The sequence below is a fragment of the Pavona decussata genome, unplaced genomic scaffold (assembly GCF_977016875.1).
Source record: "Pavona decussata unplaced genomic scaffold, jaPavDecu1.1 SCAFFOLD_127, whole genome shotgun sequence".
Lineage (NCBI taxonomy): Eukaryota > Metazoa > Cnidaria > Anthozoa > Scleractinia > Agariciidae > Pavona > Pavona decussata.
Genome location: NW_028145541.1, coordinates 2135191 through 2151286, shown reverse-complemented (window position 1 = coordinate 2151286; position 16096 = coordinate 2135191). Strand labels below are relative to the sequence as shown.

Below are 16096 nucleotides of genomic sequence, written 5' to 3'. Positions count from 1 at the left end.
TACGGTTCACTACTTTTACAATAATTTCTCAGCTATTTCTCTGTTGTTTCATTGTAAGCATTTAACATTCCTAGTCATAATTTCATCCACACAAGTTTCTCTATTCGCATATCCCATATAACAAAACAAATGAGGAACAGAGAAACCAGCAATCCTGTATTAACGTCACAACCCTACTATCCCCCATCTCCCATCTTGAGTGATATTGTATACCAACCAGAAAAGAAATTCCATGTTTTTATATGTCTCAAAAATGAGAAAGAAAAAATTAACAGGGAAAATATCAATAAATGCTGTCTGTTCTAGGGAGGTGTGGAAATGCACATGACTGGCTAAACTTTATTTTGAAAAAATATATTTTATTCAGAAATAATTATAAATAAATACATCTATATTTGAAATAGAGCCCACGAAATAGCAATGTCTGTAGTTTCTTGAGTTCTATCACATTGGCTTTGGAGCTTGATGATTCAATTTACTGTCTATTTCCCTGCAAAGAAAGATGAAAAAATCTGTCAGTCAGGAATTTTTCTGTCCCTGACTTTCAATAATTAAACATTGGCCTTTATTGAATGTGCATTCTGATTGCTTACTATCACTGTTTGGGATACAAATACATGGAAATTTATTAAAGAGGTGGCGTGACCAAGTGGTTTGGGTGCTAGACATGTAATCTGGAGTTCCCATGTTCGAGTCCCACTCTGACCACTCTGATTTGTTTCATGGTAGTCGCGTTGGCAAATCTAAGGTCACACTCTGTAAATAGCCAACTGGTCTGCCTCCTGCCAGGTGGGATTTTTAGCAAATATTATATTCAGTCTAATTTACAGTACTCCCAATTAGCACTGCAGTAATTATTTATTTAGCTTTGTCCAATATGGACAGGGATACCGCAACAGCTAAGGCCAATTACTGCGGACCCGGCATATACGGAATATACGCACAAAGACCAGACCACAACACCGGGAACTACGTCCCCTACTCCTTGCGAAGAGTGAGTGGGTTCTTTAACTTCCCACAGAGCTATTTACAAACAAGGTTTGTGAGACGGGGCCTACGGTTTATCGTCCTTATCCGAGAGGACTAGAAAGTCTAACCATTTGCAGATGTCAGAGCAAAGGCAGCACTTTCTCCTCAGTTATTAAAAGACCCTGAGTGCTGGTCCGGCGGGGTTTGAACCCGCAACCTCCCGCATGGTAGTCCGGCACTCTACCAACTGAGCTAACTTAAGTTATTATTATTGTTATTATTATTATTATTGTTATTATTATTATTATTATTATTACTATTATTATTATTATTATTATTATTATTATTATTATTATTATTATTATTAAACTTCTATATTGTTATACTTATTGCTCTCCATTACCTCAGCTGCTCTCTATATCGTCTTGCACGCTGGCGCAACATCTTTAATACTTCATCGTCTGGGAATTCATTATCTGAACTGATGTTAGCTTCATCTTGCTCTGAAGCTTAACAACAATAGAATGGAAATAAATCTCTTGTGGGGTTAGTTTATTAATTAATATAATCCACCACAATAAAATTATTTTTCAACAATATTATTTTATTCATAATTAACAATGGCAATATGCTTGTCAGACAAGCCTAGTTTAATGGCCTCAGCTCCCACAAGTCTTTTGTAGCTCAGTGGTAGAGCATCCGAACTAGTAATCGGAAGGTCTTAGGTTCGACTCCTGTTTCAAGAACTCGGATTTTCTTTTCCTCAGAAAAATTAACCTTAAATTTAATACCTTGTAAGGTTTAGCATACAAAATCCAATGCAGGCTAAAACTGAGCAAGTTTGGAGCATTTTTCTGACTTTTTGGCTAAAAAAGCAATACACACCCTTTTTGCATAAAAACCCTTCAATTATTTATTGTCAGTCTGCTGCTTAATTCTTCCTTACTAATCACATGCTCACCGTGGCCATGGTGTTGTAATTCAGGTTCTCTTTGTTCATCACCCTCCTCACTGCCATTCAAACTGCTGCTGGTTGATGAACGAGGCGTGGAGAACAGTCGTTCTGAGATGACCTGTAAAGAACCAGTACAGATATGAAAAGATCTTGATGAAGTAAAATGTGTGTGCTTAATAAGTTGTAAAAATAATTCCAAAATGTACGGTCACCAGCTCCCATCAAAAAAGAAGAAACAACAACAACAAACATGCCATTCTTATAGTAATCCCTCCCAAATATAAACCTATGGGACTTTTAGGACTAGCTGTTTTAAGCATGCCCGTTTCAGGGACAACCCATTTTGAAAGCTTTTTTTGATATGATACCGTGATGTGAAATTTTAAATAGACCATTTATCATCACAATATTTCCTTTTACAGCAAACCCTCACTCCAAACAACAAACTCTGGCCAGGGCATAGGAATTTTTTGATATTCAGGTTGGTTTTGAGAACAAACATCAAACCACTCTCAAGGAATCAAAAATTGTTATCGCTTTTTAGAAGATACTTGTAGGATGGTGTAAATCACTTTTGGATATTCTTGGTCAAGGTGACATAACCTGAGCAAAGTTGTAACTCCCTAGTTATAGTTTACCGAGCAACCAGCACAGCTGTAGCTGGTGTTGCAGCAATCATAAAAGTGATGGCGGTTATGTTGCAGGTTAAAATGATTTGAACCTAGGTTGATTTGTATTTTCCTTTGTTAATTTGTTAAGGCTGGGTAATTTACATCTGAAACAAAGGAAAATACAAATCAACCTAGGTAAGGTTGAAATCATTTCAACCTGGGATTCATTTTAACCTACAGCAGTTACTCATTTTTTTTGCAACATGTATGCTAGATTGTGAGCAGTTGCTTTCTTCTCCTAATTGAAGCACAGGCAGCAAGCAATTTGTAGCACGAAGAGCATCTGAAAGAAAGACAAGGAAGAAAGGATTCTCCCTTCTGCCCAATCCCTCCTTGGTTTTACCATTAATTTGTATAATGTAGTCATTTCCATTTGGGGACAGGATCTGGGAAGAATAGGAGGACTGCTCGCAATCTACATGCACTGTAAGTTGAACAATATTTAATCTTAGAAGAACTCTCTTGTTTAGTTTGTCTGGATTCCTAAACCTTGAGTGGTTTTTTTACCTGCCCAATAACACCACTCAACATATCAGTAGGGCCAGACCCTTGAGGTATTTCCCTCTTTGCTTTTGGTTTCTGCTTTTCAGATTCTTTTATTTTGGGTTTTCTTCTTGAAGTCTCCTCTGGTAAAGAAACAGTCATCCCTTTTAAACCATGTGGTCCTGCTTTACTCTTGCCTTCCTCAAACTCATTTTGTCTGGTCTTTGGTGTACGACTCACCTCACGTGAATCTCTTATTACTGATCTATGTGGCTTACTACCCCTGTCAGTATCTCTTTCTTCCTTGTGGGCTTTCCCTGGCATTGAATCTACTACTGGAGAGCTTAATGGTAGTTTATCAGCTCCTCTTGTTTCAATCAGGGTTCTTTGATGAGGGCATGGTAAAATGTCACATGAAAGATGCATATGAGATGGGACATCAGCTGATTCAAACCTGTCCTGTTCTACAAGAACAGGTTTATGGATTTGCTGTGAAACTACTGGTATTTCTGTTGCTACAGCTGCAGCTTGTCCGGTGCTGGGTACGATTTGATGGGCTTCACTTGACTGTTCAGCGGCAATCTGAGAATGCTGATGACTTGAAGTAGGGGCCTGTGAAGTTATTTCAAAATGAGATGGGGTTATCTGTGGGGGAGTCTCTTCTCTGTCAGATACTACTGGCGTTGGAATGGAGAAAGTTGTTTGAGTCTTGGCAGGAGAACTTGAAGCTCCAGCTGGCACCCCAGGAACCAATAAAGGAGTTGGTACATGAAATGCTGGTCTCTCGTATATGATATCCTTTTGAGAAGGCACAAGAGAGGTTGGAGAGGTTCTTAAGAGGGTTGATGCACTAGACAAAGCACATGGTCGTGTGGACCCTAATGAGAGGGTGGTCCTGGCTGGGCCCCATTTTGCTGCCTGCTCTTGAGCCCTCTCCATCTTTCTAGCTAACCTCCACTGATACAAAATATCTTCCTCAGGGGGAGGGGCAGGACGGGGTTGAAGTTGTCTCTGTTGACGTTCCATGAGGGCCCCATGCGGTGTGAGTACAGATGGTGCATCTCTGGGAATCCTTTCCTTTGGAGGTCCTTGTTTTGTTATTCTTTTGGGCTTGTGAGCCTCACTTGATGAGCTCTCCAATGTGCTCTCACTGCAATAAAGAGAAAATTAACAAAGTCAGCACCTCTGATTGGAACTCAGTGGAATAAGATTAAAATAATAGATATTATTAAAAACTGGATCATTGTATAATCCAGTTCCAGGGATTTGATTGGCTTAGTAGCCATGGTCTATGAGCCATGATATCATTCCGGAGAAATAGCGACCATTAATTTGTCTTCTGATTGTCCTTGCAAAGTGAAATCAGCAAGATCTAGCAATAGTTTTGATTATTTTTAACAAAACAATCATTTCACTTGTGCTTGTTATGAGATATGAGATGATTATAGCCAACTCTGCGCTATGCGCTTCGTTGGCTATCTGTCATCTCACATCCAATGCACAATTGTGGAATAATTTATTGTAAGTTAGTTATCCTTCATAGAACACCAACAACAACAACAACAAGAACAAGAACAAAACCTTTTCTCAAGTAGAGTCCTGGCTCGTTGCTGTAGATCTGCCGTTTTTGCATCTAAACCTTCAACGGATGACTTGGAAGGAGATAGGGTACTTCTTGTTTTCTGAAGTGAAAAATTTAATGTGGTATTTAGTTAATAAAAAGGAAATAAAGTGGCACATAAGGTTTTCCTCGAACCAAAAATACAATCTCTTTTGCTAACTATCTGATAAGCCATAAACATGCAGTAAAATCAGTAAAAAAAATTACGGTTATGCGTGCCATATTTTTGCCACTCGACAAAGATTGACAAGTTTTGATTCTCTCTTTAGATTCTGTAGTAGCTATGTGATACTTACTGATATTGGGGAAGCTGGTAATGCACCCCTCCTGCTTGCATTTCTCTTCAGCTTTGGGGAGAGACTTGGATGCGGAGAGGGGCCAAGAAGCTGATCAGGGGGGGTCCCTTCCTTGGGTGTGGAGCTACTGGGAGGGGATGGAGATAACCACCAGAATTCACCTTCTTTACCACTGTCAAAATAGCTATGATCCCTAGCTTGGCGACTGGATGGCGGGGCATTGCGAAAACGATGTATGTACCTGGGAAGCATCAATATAACCTTTGTGTCATATGAATATTATATTATTGTTGTTAATCAAAAATTGGCAGTTTCTCTTAATAACCAATCAAATGACATTAAAAGTGTCGGTTCTCAAAATGGCAACATGTCAAAGTTGCATTATTAAATTAATTTCCAAACAATAATATTTTACCTGGCTAGAGTAGAGTCTGGAGGTGGTCGTAAATAGACTTCACTTCCGTCACTTGATGGTGTCTTTGTCATCCCAGAGATTTCTGTTTCTGCTTCTGGTGTGGAAACCATTGCCCTCTCAGTGCTTGGCCAAGACTCATCAAACTTGGAAGAGGAAGACTGGTCGGGATCTGTTGTTCCATTTTCTCTTGTGGGAACTTCATGGATCTTCATGTGATTGGTTTGTTGAAGAAACTCCTCATCAGCAGGGCTCTTTGTTGAGTGGTCTTGTTTTCTCTGATTGGGGCTCAGACAGATCTGTACAAGGTAATTTGAGGTCAGACTTTTTTCTTTTCACCAGAATACCAGAAAAAACAACAAGATACCAACTGCCAAACCCATTAGGTTCTCTGCAGCAATGTCATGACAATGCTATAAACCAATCAGGATTAATTTACTAGAGGTAGTAAACTGACAGACATGTACGCCAGGTGTGAAAGTATGCCAATTACGTAGCCTGCGTAGCTGGTGGTTTTCTTCACACAAAACCGCCTGCTATGCAGGCTAGCCAATCACCAATTCCACTTCGATCTGGAGAGTGCCCCAGTTAGTACTCTGCACAAAATACATTGGCACTTTAATAAAGTAATTTTTATATTTCACGTTCTTGTATAAAGGAACTTATCCTGGTTGCCAGAGGGCAACCAGTGACAAAGTAAGTCAAGTCACAGTAAGAGAGTTAGACTGGAAATGGAAACTGCAGAAGAGAATCCTCAGGCACCCAGGGTATTAAAAAGGAACTGTGAGGCATACTTGTGCAGATATAACTTACTATACCTGAACCAAATTTGGGATAAATCTGTTTCCTATAAGCTTATGTTACTACAAAAAACTTAAAGGCAAGGAGTATTAACAGAATTGAAGAAAGCAATGAAAACAGAAAGAGAACGGACTTACTTTTAACCGAAGATTTTGCCGCATGTAACTATGCAAGGGAACAAAAGTCACTGTAGCGGCTTACTAGCAACGCGGAGAATTCTAACTGAAATATTTTGAAAGTGTATTCTCGAAAATGCCGTCGGTAACGAACAATAAGCGAGCGAAGCGATCTTGTTATATCGGATATCTCATTGGTAATTTTTTTTCCCTTCTGCGATCTTTGCTTTGACGACGTGACGTGAATACGAATACCGATATTTTTTTCTGCCGGAAAAGAGCTGAGTGATTTGTAAGTACCTTTCTCTGATCTCCAGGCAACACCTTTTGTTGTGAAGGATAGTAAAATGTCCTGGGTAATGGCTCAACCTCGAATGGGTCACCCCTGTCGTAAACATAACAATATAAGCTTACTGTTTGAGTGAAGAGTCCAAAGTATTATTTTCAAATCAGAAAATTCTCAAATTGATTTCGATCCAGTAAAAAATAATACTCACGATTTTCTCATTTCAGCTAATAAACTGGTTCGAGAAGATAACCTATTTGCTTGAGTAAACATAAAGTTTGCAGGAAAGTTCTTGATTTCTTAGATACTGGAAGAAAATCGAGTAAAATAGAGCGACTTGTTTACGACTCCTTACTACTGCCGCCATTTTTTGAATAACCTATTCCCAGTCTCTCTGAGAGGTTTTTCATGACAACGAGGCTACTTGGTAACCAGTTTCCAGTTCACGCGCGCAGGCCCTTTACGATATTGACACATGCTGAGCGGAACTTCCCCTAAAGTTGATCGGAGTATGGCGTATCCCAACGCCCTCTCCCTCCGAATCTCGAGGAGGCTTCTTCATCAGAGAAATGCTCTGGATGAGTTATTCTAGATTCTGCTTCCAGGTGGATTATACGATTAGCGGTAAACTATTGAAGGGCCGTCGACAACCCTAGCTGCACGGTTCATCTCAGTATCAAATTAAATGTGATTCAATCTGATAGCCTGAACCGTGAGTTTAATAAACCTGGTGATTGAAGACAAACTCCCTAATCAGGTGATCGTTGACAAAAGAAAAGGGAAGAAAAGAAAGCATAAGAAATTAGGTGTACGTGCTTTGGAAATTTATGTGATACCACACTGACGTTACTGTGCTTTGACGTCGCGAAAATGAAACCAGTGGATCATGTAGGTTTATTACACAATATCTGGTTTAGGATTAAAGAATACTGATTGGATTCAGTCCAGAAGGAACGAAAGCAATATTCTGGTCAATTTTTGTTGTATCGAAAGCAGAGGAAAAAGAAGACTCGGGAAGAAAAGTAGCTAAATTAAAACAGAAAATCCTCAAAAATTATTCAATATTCATCTTTGATTTCGAAATAAAGCAACTGAAATGACAAGTCTAAACCCATTTTCACACCTTGTAAGCACTATTATTTTCATTGGCCAGAGGACCCAGAGGAAAATATCTGTCATATTTGTGTTGGGTCCGTTTAAAGTAGAGGTCGACAACAAGTCTAAGCCTGCCCAGTCGCAAAGAATAAAAATCCATATTGACTGGCAAAAGTTGTCTCACATTCATATGAGATACATTCATATCTGTACAATTCAAGGTGTCTAAAATTTGCTCGTTCAGTTTTGCCACGAGCCCATGGGTTCCTTCCTGGTTTTGTATAAGTTTTACCTGCTGATATAAACAAAATTTTGCGAGAGAAAAGCACAAGAGAGATAGCTCTGAAGAAAGGAATATATATTTTTTATTGATGCATATTTTCATCCTGGTGTTTTTCACTAAATTTGTAAATGATCCATAGTTTGGTCATTTCTCTGGAATTTCCGGGTGCTCCATTAGTTTCCCGCCAAAGTATTCGAGTTCGTGCGATCGCGTGCCTTTCTATTGACTCGTCACGCAACGGCAGACTTTTATTAAGTATTTCTCTGTTTCAATGCGGTGAAATACTTTACGAGACAGACGAGTAGGGTTGTTTTGCGGTTCACCATAACTTTCACTTTCTATGCTTTCTAAATTCGCTTTGAAAGCGTGGGCTTTGTAAAAGAAAGTTCTGGGTGAATTATTACGAATTAATTAACATATTCCGTATGGCCAGACAAGAGTTGAGTTGACATACCCCAAAGCTAATATTTTCCCCTTTCATGTATTTAGTCTAGAATGAAGAAAAACAAAAAAAAAACCCCATGAAAATGTACTTTGGTTTTAAGGCCATTTATTACATGTATTACGTAAATCGTATTGCATTTAATTTGAAGTACAGGTCAACAAGTTCGAACTTGCCCGGGCGAGACGACCCAATATTGCATGCTATACCGGCCGGTGACGTAGTGACGTAACGTTTTCGATTTGGCGCGCTTTGCTAACTTAGGCACATTTTATGAATTTTAAAGTACATAAAAGCCGTTGTCAACGGTGAATTCATTAGAACAAGGAAACGTTTCCTGTGTTGAGGAGCAACGGGATTTCAGTTGTTTTGAAGATGAATCCTGAGGCAAGCAAAGCAAAAAAGTGCCTTTTTGGTCCCCCGGATCACCAACAACTGCAAGCAGATTTACAGAAAGAACTAAACAAAGACGCTCGGGAGATGAACGAAAAATGGGACTTCGATTTTCAAGAAGGAAAACCTTTGAAGGGAGGAAAATTCGAATGGGAGGCAGTTGAAGCGCCGAAAGAGGAGAGAAGCGTGTCGGAAGAGAGCGCTGGTGCAGCGAAAGGAAATGAGGAAACTGACAATTTAAACTCTGAAGAACGACATAAACAAGATTACCAAACACCAGAGAAAAATCTTCCTTGATTCTACTGAATATCTTGTGAAACCAAAATTTGACTCCAAGGCGTTAAATACGTGCGGAAATCCTTTGAGTTTTTATATAAATTAATCAATGCCAAGTCAATAGATGTGTACAATCCGTCGATCGCTGAAGAGATGTCAAAAAACATTTACGGATCTCTGACCTTCTGTAATTATGTTCTCAATGGATGGATTATTGTTCCGAAGTGGTTTATTTCCTCAAGGAAACGTCTTGTAGTCGCGACTTTCATTTTCCATACAGTTACATAAGACACCAAGCTGTTTTTTTGGTACGAAATTCAACAGAGTGACTGTACAATTGAGAACATGTTTACAGTCTGGCGGAAGCTGACCGCGCCAACAAGGTTATTAATTTATAGATTGTAGATAGTGGAAACTAAAACAAATTATTTATACTAAAAATTCAAATATTCAATATGTATATAGTGGCGGGTGAAATAAATGCAAGAAAACCTGTATTTATCTGCTCTTTGAATTTGCTAAATCAAAGTGGATTACGACGTAACGGGACAAAACTAACAGATTGATCGAAAAATGTACATCCCCAATATCATCGTTTTGAAGAAAAAAATGGAAATTAAAATGCCTTAATTTCAAACCTAAGGCACCTTGTAATCAAAGTCTATTACTAATAATCCAGTTATGATAAAGTGGAAGGTTCCAAACAAAAAAAAAATGACACATGCTATTCGTCACGCAACTTTTAGAGTATTTGTCACGCGACGACCAAGCAAGGGATTGGAAACTATGTCTACAAAGCACATGTGCAGGCTATGGCGACGGCTGTGACCATTGTTTTGTAGCTCCCAGAGAATTTCCACGAACGCAAGGTACTTTTCTATACTTAATCGTTGTGTTAATAGAGATAGTTATGCTATTTATGTCTTAAGTAGTTGAGATTCTACGCTTATATGATAAAAACCAAAGGGACTTGGCACTTGACTTCAAGCTGCTAGCTTGTTTGAATACAGCATACATTTACTTTGACATTTGAATACTATACATATGATGAATGTTTTAAAGCTTAATACTTGGGTTCTATTTAAGAATGCACAAATCTTTCTTAATTGTTGATGCATGATCACTGGGCCAGGAGCATCTTTGTTTTTGCATTGACAAGCTCTTGCTTTTTGTTTTGGACTCAAAGAGTTACTGTTATGTAATAACAAACAAATAAACGCTGATTTTTTCTAACTAGGACATAATCATAAAGATATTAAGCAAGTGAGAACACTGGCTACATAAGCATAAGGACAGACAATGATGCAGGAAACCATTTCTTGACGGAACTGTCAATACCAGCTCCTCTCGATCTTTCTTGACGGAACTCTCAATTATACCAGCTCCTCTTGTTATTAAGCAAGATTGAGGGCAAAACAGTTGACTGCCTTGTCCTTGTGCTTATGTTGCTCCTTGATTAGTGAAAACTGCAATATAAGTATAAGCGCAAGAAGAACGAATGTGTTCATACTTCTTGTGCTTATGCTTCAGAAAACATTACTCAAATGTTTTATCTGCTGTTTGTGCTTTGATTGCAATAAAATCTACAATCATGGGCAAGATTTCTGTTTTAATCACAAAGCAAAGTGCAAAGCAGTGCACATTGGAGCAACATTTCCTGAAGAAATTTAAGGCCACCTGCAAAAACTCCGGTGAATTTGAGCTAAAACAGGGAAAAGCGATCTCAAAAGTTATTTTTCAGTTGGTCAGACAGGGCTATTTCCCTTGGGAGGCAGTTCTTTTCAGGTACACTCCTTGGGAGAAATGAGTTTGTAATGGGTTGAGAACTTTGTGTATGGTGAGGGTTCACAGGCCCAGAGCGAAAACATTTCAGTCTTCTGGGCATTATATTTGTATTCCCCTGGATCCCTCCCTTTGTGAGGAATAAAATTACCTGCAAAGTGGTCTCTTGTAGAGCTCTCTGACTATCAGCAGTCATTCTGTACAAATCGTTATATTTCAGCTGTTTTGAAACTGGATAGCCTGTGAACAGGCTCCTTCGTTTAGCTTAGTTCCCTCTTTCTCACTGAGGATAGGGCCAGGAAAAGGCCCCATTGGCCAGCCAGGCTGAGAGGGCCTGGATATATTTTATGTGGGCACCATTTCCCCTCCTGCTCTGTTACTGATCTGTAGAGACTTCATGTCTGTTTATTTCACTGGACATTACAGGATAATATAATAGCAATTAATTTGCAGGCCTCTTATTTTTGAAAGATCACTTGTCGCCAGCTCCTAAGACAACAATTTGTAAGCTGTGCATTTGCTGACTTTTGCAGCGAATTAGTGTGGAGCAATTTAACTACCATTTCCTGACATGGTCCAATTTACTCTATCTAAATAGCTCATTATTTTAATAATACCAGAAAAAGATGAGAAACTGGGCTGTAATTACTGGTGCGGGGACTGGAATTGGTGCGGCATTGGCCAAGGAATTAACACGTCATGATTTACATGTCCTTGCGATTGGACGCAGACTTGAACCTTTACAAGAGACCCAGCGACGTGCTCCAGAAAACATTCATCTTCTAACTGTTGACATAGCAACTAATGAAGGTCGAACAAAGATACTGGATTTCATCCCAGAGAGTGATGCCGTGAAATATTTGGTGCAGAATGCTGCAGTTGGGATACCATCTCGATTAAAGGATATCAAACAGGAGGACTTTGAGTATGCATTTGCAGTCAATGTTACAGCGCCGCTTATGTTAGCAAAAGAGTTCTTTCCGAGGCTTAACCAATGCCAAGGAAGGATCATCCATTTAGGAACAGGAGTTGCCAGAACACCTCAGCTGGGAACGATAACCTATGGTATCACTAAAATGGCTTTTCAAAGGTTGTATGAGCAACTTGCAGTGGAACTTGAGGGAACTCAAGTTCAAATTGCCGAAGTCCTTCCAGGAGTAGTAGATACAGAGGGCTTGTGGGAGCACGTCAAGTTAGCCACAGAACAAAACCTTCCGCATGTCTCGTACTTTGACAAAGTTCAAAGGGAAGGGAAGATTTCAAGTGCAGAATTTGCCGCCAAGTTTTTGAAATTTGTCCTAACCGACACAACAAGTGAAGAGTTTCCCAAAGTGTGGAATATTCATGACAGTGAACACTGGCCAAAATGGAAGACTGTTTAAACAACTGCGAAATTACCAATTTAAAATTTTGGATCATATTAATTTGCAAAGGGTCATTTTTTCACAAAACAATTAGAGTGGAATTTCATGTAAACTGTTTAGTGTGAGCAACATAATTTACATTTAACCAATGCCACAGTTTTGCAAAGGGTGACAAAAATGAGTAGTGCGTGGTAGATCAGTTTCTATATGAAAAAAGACATTTCATTGTGTCATGGAAAACTAAAATACCCAGTTAGTGATCTTAGTAATCATTCTGGTTGGAGTGGCAGAAGCTCTTTCGGTTCGTCACGCAATCTTCCCTTCCTAACGTAGAGAGATTGGCGTCTGCGAGGGAGACTACGTGTTCTACTAAAACGCGCGCGATAGCTGATACACTCGCGTGTCTTGTCGCGGGCGTTGTTCGCGACCGTAAAATGCTCGCATTCTGACTGCCGTAAAACAGAAAAACGTTTCCACCGGTTTGAATTAATATAAGTTTCTAAAAAGCAATTTTATTCATGGCGCTTTTTCTCGTACAAGGATCTTGAAAAGAAGTCTGTTTCTTTTCACAAACCTGTGTCTTCGATGAGTGTCTGTTGTAACTCAATTAACACCTTAAATTGTATTACTTGTAGACAAGTTTTGTAGCATCTTTTCTCATCTTGTTGTAATAAACAAAGCGAAATGGAATTAGAAAATAGGTGTTAAAGACCGATCAACTGGTCAATAAATGCCATATTGTTCAATGTAATATTGCAGGGTATTACAAGCGAAGGTACATGCCATTTGCAAAAGCAGATGAAACGATTTTCTGTCCACCTTTTCTAGAGAGCAGTGAATCTTTTTTTTAACATGGTTTGTAACCAGACAACGAACTTGGTGTGATTGCGTTACGCCGACATTCTTGGCGGTAACCGGGCAATTAGTGTGATATTGGGACCCATTTGCCGTCTCCAGGAGTTAATCTTTAGTCAGTTGTTTTTGTGTTTATGATTGATGCCGTTTCAACGCCTCACATGTAATTCTGACAGACAGACAGCAGCTGTCATTTTCTCGGATGGATCATGGCCTTTTAACAATATTTTTTTCAGTCTACCGGCTTGTAAAATCACCGAAAAAATTTGCTGAACACTGTTTTAAATCACTTACACCGTAACTAACGAATAGAGCTGAGCAATCTGTTGAAAGCGGATATCATATTACACGACGCTTAAAATCAAAAACTCCTGGAGGCGTTATCGAATAATTCAACTGCTTTGATTGTGTTAAAACTGTCATGAAAATGCCATAAACGTCGAAATTCTAACACCTCTTCATAGAAACAAGATAGTTTTCTGCTTATGGTTACGAAAAGTCACTTTGCAGTTTTGACTATTTTGACGTCGGTGTTGTAAACAAAACTTTCGAACAAAGGTTCCTTTGTCCAAGGCTGCCAAAACTGTCACCTTGGATAAATATAACTGATGACGTGGCACGCGTTCATTGGCTATGGGTAAATCATAAGCTAATTTGTTCGCGTGTCTGCGTGGCGGGCTGCAACGCCAAGTTGAAAGCGACGCGTTGAAAATTTTGTCGGTCTTTCGTTCGTCGGACAAAAACAAACCGTACAACTGAATTTTTAATTGTACGAGTCCACTGAATCAATTATGCTGAACCTCGCAATGGTGTGGTGAAATGTGTTGTCATTGCTGTGTGTTGCTGGCCAAAAAGAATAGTTGTAGCCGGACGATCGTATGATCATCGTACGTTGAAGGTTCGATATTTGACCAAAGGACGCTATCACTACGCAACATATAGTGATCTACTACGTCGGTTTTCTTTCTCAGTTGTCGTGCAAATGGAGTCTGGTGAATGGAATCAAGCGTAAACGAGCCATATCTTGCTTTCAGATCGAGGAATAGTTGAAATAAGGGATTTTGAAGAGGAAGATTTTTGTGACTTAACTTGTATTGCACTCGATTTTGGAATAGTTAAACAGCAATATGAGCATTGTTAATGTTGACGCGGGTTCTGAACGCGCCAAGGCCAAAAGGAATCTTTTTGGAACAGTTGATCATGATCAAATCCGCGACGATTTACACCGAGAGTTGAAGCTTATAACGGAAGAGAAAAAGCAAAAGTGGAATTTCGACTTTGAAAATTTTCAACCACTTCGTGGACGTTACAAATGGGAGCGAGTAGGCAAAAGACTGCAGACGCGCAAATCGCCAACGGAAATCAATCCTACGCTTGGTGCTACAGATTCAGGGCGCGCGGAAAATGATTGTCAACAAAGATCTGTGGATTCTGCGCAATCTACGGCCAGATACAACTTAAGAACTAGAGACAGAGAACTTGAAAATATGGCTGGGTTCGAGCTAAAACCAGTGGATCCTTCAAGAAAGCGTTTGCGGGAACTGAAAGCGGCTCATCCCGCGGAATACCGAAACACAGGTGAATTGTCGCTAATTGTGGGGCATCTCTTTATGATGTCACAATTTTAATAGACTGCCAAATCCCAGGCAAAGGTTCTAAAGGTTTATTTTGTTTTTCTTTGCAGGCAACTGTGGAAGCAAGGGAATCGCGAAGGATAGGAAACCGAAAACCACGATTTTGAACGTCCAAAGGAAGACCAAAATTTCTCAACATCTGGTCGCGAAGAAAGCTCGACGTTAAACATGCAGTACTTAAATGAAATGGGCATACAACTTTGGCAACAAATTGTTGCGACTTTAATACCGCGAAAAAACATATCTTTGTTCGTTGCTGCTCTCCACCCAAAATTTTCAGCAAGTTAATTTTGTCGTCGCGGCGGCGCGTCTGTTCAGTGACCTTCAGACGAATTGATGAAGAAGTACAAACTTTTCCGACATTTCCGCCACATTTTGTAGTTGGCAAACAACTCTTAAAGACAAAACACGTTCTATTTACTCCAGAGCAACTTATTTTTCAGTTGTCTTTAAAAAAGATTGAAAACACAACTTGTTTTTGCGTTTCATTTGGCTTGAGTTGGCTTTAGTTTTGGCGAATTTTTGGATGGCGTCCGTTTTCATGCTTGAGAGAGCACAGAAATTTAAAGGACGCCGTATTCTTTGAAAGATTCAACAATCGTTTATAAGCTGGCTTTGTAAATAAGGAAACAAAAATCAGAGTTTACTTAAGATTAGGGCAATTCGTTTTGGGTTGATCTAAGCTTTTGGGGCCTTAATTAGAGTTTTAATACGCAGGTTTGTGCTCGCAAATGTGACAATGCACTTTCTGTCAGATGATTTTTCAACTCAAGCGGAAACATTTCGCTTCAAAATTGGTGATGCAATCAAGCCGTAATTAAGGTTGAAAATGAACAAATTTCTATGGGCTCTTTAAGCATAACCATTGAGCAATTCGTACAATCAGAACACAGAATGGATCTTTACTTCTGATGAAACGTGAATTTTTGTGCGAGAGTAAATGATAACTTCACCATATGGCTAGTTTCAAATATTTGACACTCCGTTGACAAAATTGATAAGATACGTACAGGATTACCGACGGCTGTCGGTTATTGAGAGAGAAATTAAACGATTTTGCGCAATGCATTTGAAACGAAAACAAAATTAAGAAAAGAAGCTCCGGTAGGGTATAGAGGAATTAAACCTTGTCAGAACGGAAAGCTAATTTACTGACAAACGCTCCAACCTAAGGCTGCAAATTGAATAGATATAGTATTTATAGTAATAGTTTTAAAACGGAATAAATATTGCGAAATACATCTTATTTATCAGTATTTTCAATTGCTGAGTGATCTTTTGTAACGTAAATGTATCGTTAATAGCTTGGAAGACAGGCAATCTATTTAATTCGTGTTTTATTTTGTCTAGAAGCTTGATGGA

General features: G+C 39.2%; 3 protein-coding genes across 7 annotated transcripts; 2 read left to right on the top strand and 1 right to left on the bottom strand.

The window, feature by feature from the left end:
• Positions 1 to 261: 261 nt before the first annotated feature.
• On the bottom strand, positions 262 to 7208 carry LOC146469184 (uncharacterized). 5 transcript variants are annotated; one of them, XM_085123613.1, is made up of 10 exons: positions 6822 to 7208; positions 6625 to 6709; positions 5411 to 5706; positions 4996 to 5236; positions 4660 to 4760; positions 3647 to 4228; positions 3103 to 3616; positions 1916 to 2042; positions 1373 to 1478; positions 262 to 490 (listed from the first exon to the last, which is right to left on the bottom strand). In XM_085123613.1, the coding sequence occupies exons 1-10, from the start codon at positions 6881 to 6883 to the stop codon at positions 445 to 447; spliced, it is 2160 nt and encodes a 719-aa protein (XP_084979739.1). In that variant the 5' UTR covers positions 6884 to 7208; the 3' UTR covers positions 262 to 444. The 5 variants fall into 5 exon arrangements, with proteins under 5 accessions (XP_084979739.1, XP_084979736.1, XP_084979738.1 ...); XM_085123610.1 differs by having other exon boundaries at positions 3103 to 4228; XM_085123612.1 differs by having other exon boundaries at positions 263 to 490; positions 1373 to 1472; positions 1931 to 2042; positions 3103 to 4228.
• A 1459-nt stretch (positions 7209 to 8667) lies between these two features.
• On the top strand, positions 8668 to 15980 carry LOC146469182 (uncharacterized). The gene is made up of 3 exons (XM_085123704.1): positions 8668 to 9117; positions 14216 to 14678; positions 14785 to 15980. Exons 1-3 carry the CDS (start codon positions 8806 to 8808, stop codon positions 14898 to 14900), a joined length of 891 nt encoding a protein of 296 aa, XP_084979830.1. The 5' UTR covers positions 8668 to 8805; the 3' UTR covers positions 14901 to 15980.
• On the top strand, positions 9118 to 12996 carry LOC146469183 (uncharacterized). Its single transcript, XM_085123816.1, has 2 exons — positions 9118 to 9968; positions 11502 to 12996. Exon 2 carries the CDS (start codon positions 11508 to 11510, stop codon positions 12261 to 12263), a length of 756 nt encoding a protein of 251 aa, XP_084979942.1. The 5' UTR covers positions 9118 to 9968; positions 11502 to 11507; the 3' UTR covers positions 12264 to 12996.
• Positions 15981 to 16096: the final 116 nt, after the last annotated feature.

Bases quoted from the DNA above. Each gene is read 5' to 3' on its own strand.
- LOC146469184 (XM_085123610.1), bottom strand. From the start codon at position 6,883: ATGTTTACTCAAGCAAATAGGTTATCTTCTCGAACCAGTTTATTAGCT. The intron at 4,229-4,659 runs GTTTTGTTCTTG...TCTTTATTGCAG, and splicing joins AGGACTCTACTTGAGAAAAG to TGAGAGCACATTGGAGAGCT. The intron at 1,479-1,915 runs GTAAGGAAGAAT...ATTGTTGTTAAG, and splicing joins CCACGGTGAGCATGTGATTA to CTTCAGAGCAAGATGAAGCT.
- LOC146469183 (XM_085123816.1), top strand. From the start codon at position 11,508: ATGAGAAACTGGGCTGTAATTACTGGTGCGGGGACTGGAATTGGTGCG.
- LOC146469182 (XM_085123704.1), top strand. From the start codon at position 8,806: ATGAATCCTGAGGCAAGCAAAGCAAAAAAGTGCCTTTTTGGTCCCCCG. The intron at 9,118-14,215 runs TGATTCTACTGA...ATTTTGGAATAG, and splicing joins CACCAGAGAAAAATCTTCCT to TTAAACAGCAATATGAGCAT. The intron at 14,679-14,784 runs GTGAATTGTCGC...TTTTCTTTGCAG, and splicing joins CGCGGAATACCGAAACACAG to GCAACTGTGGAAGCAAGGGA.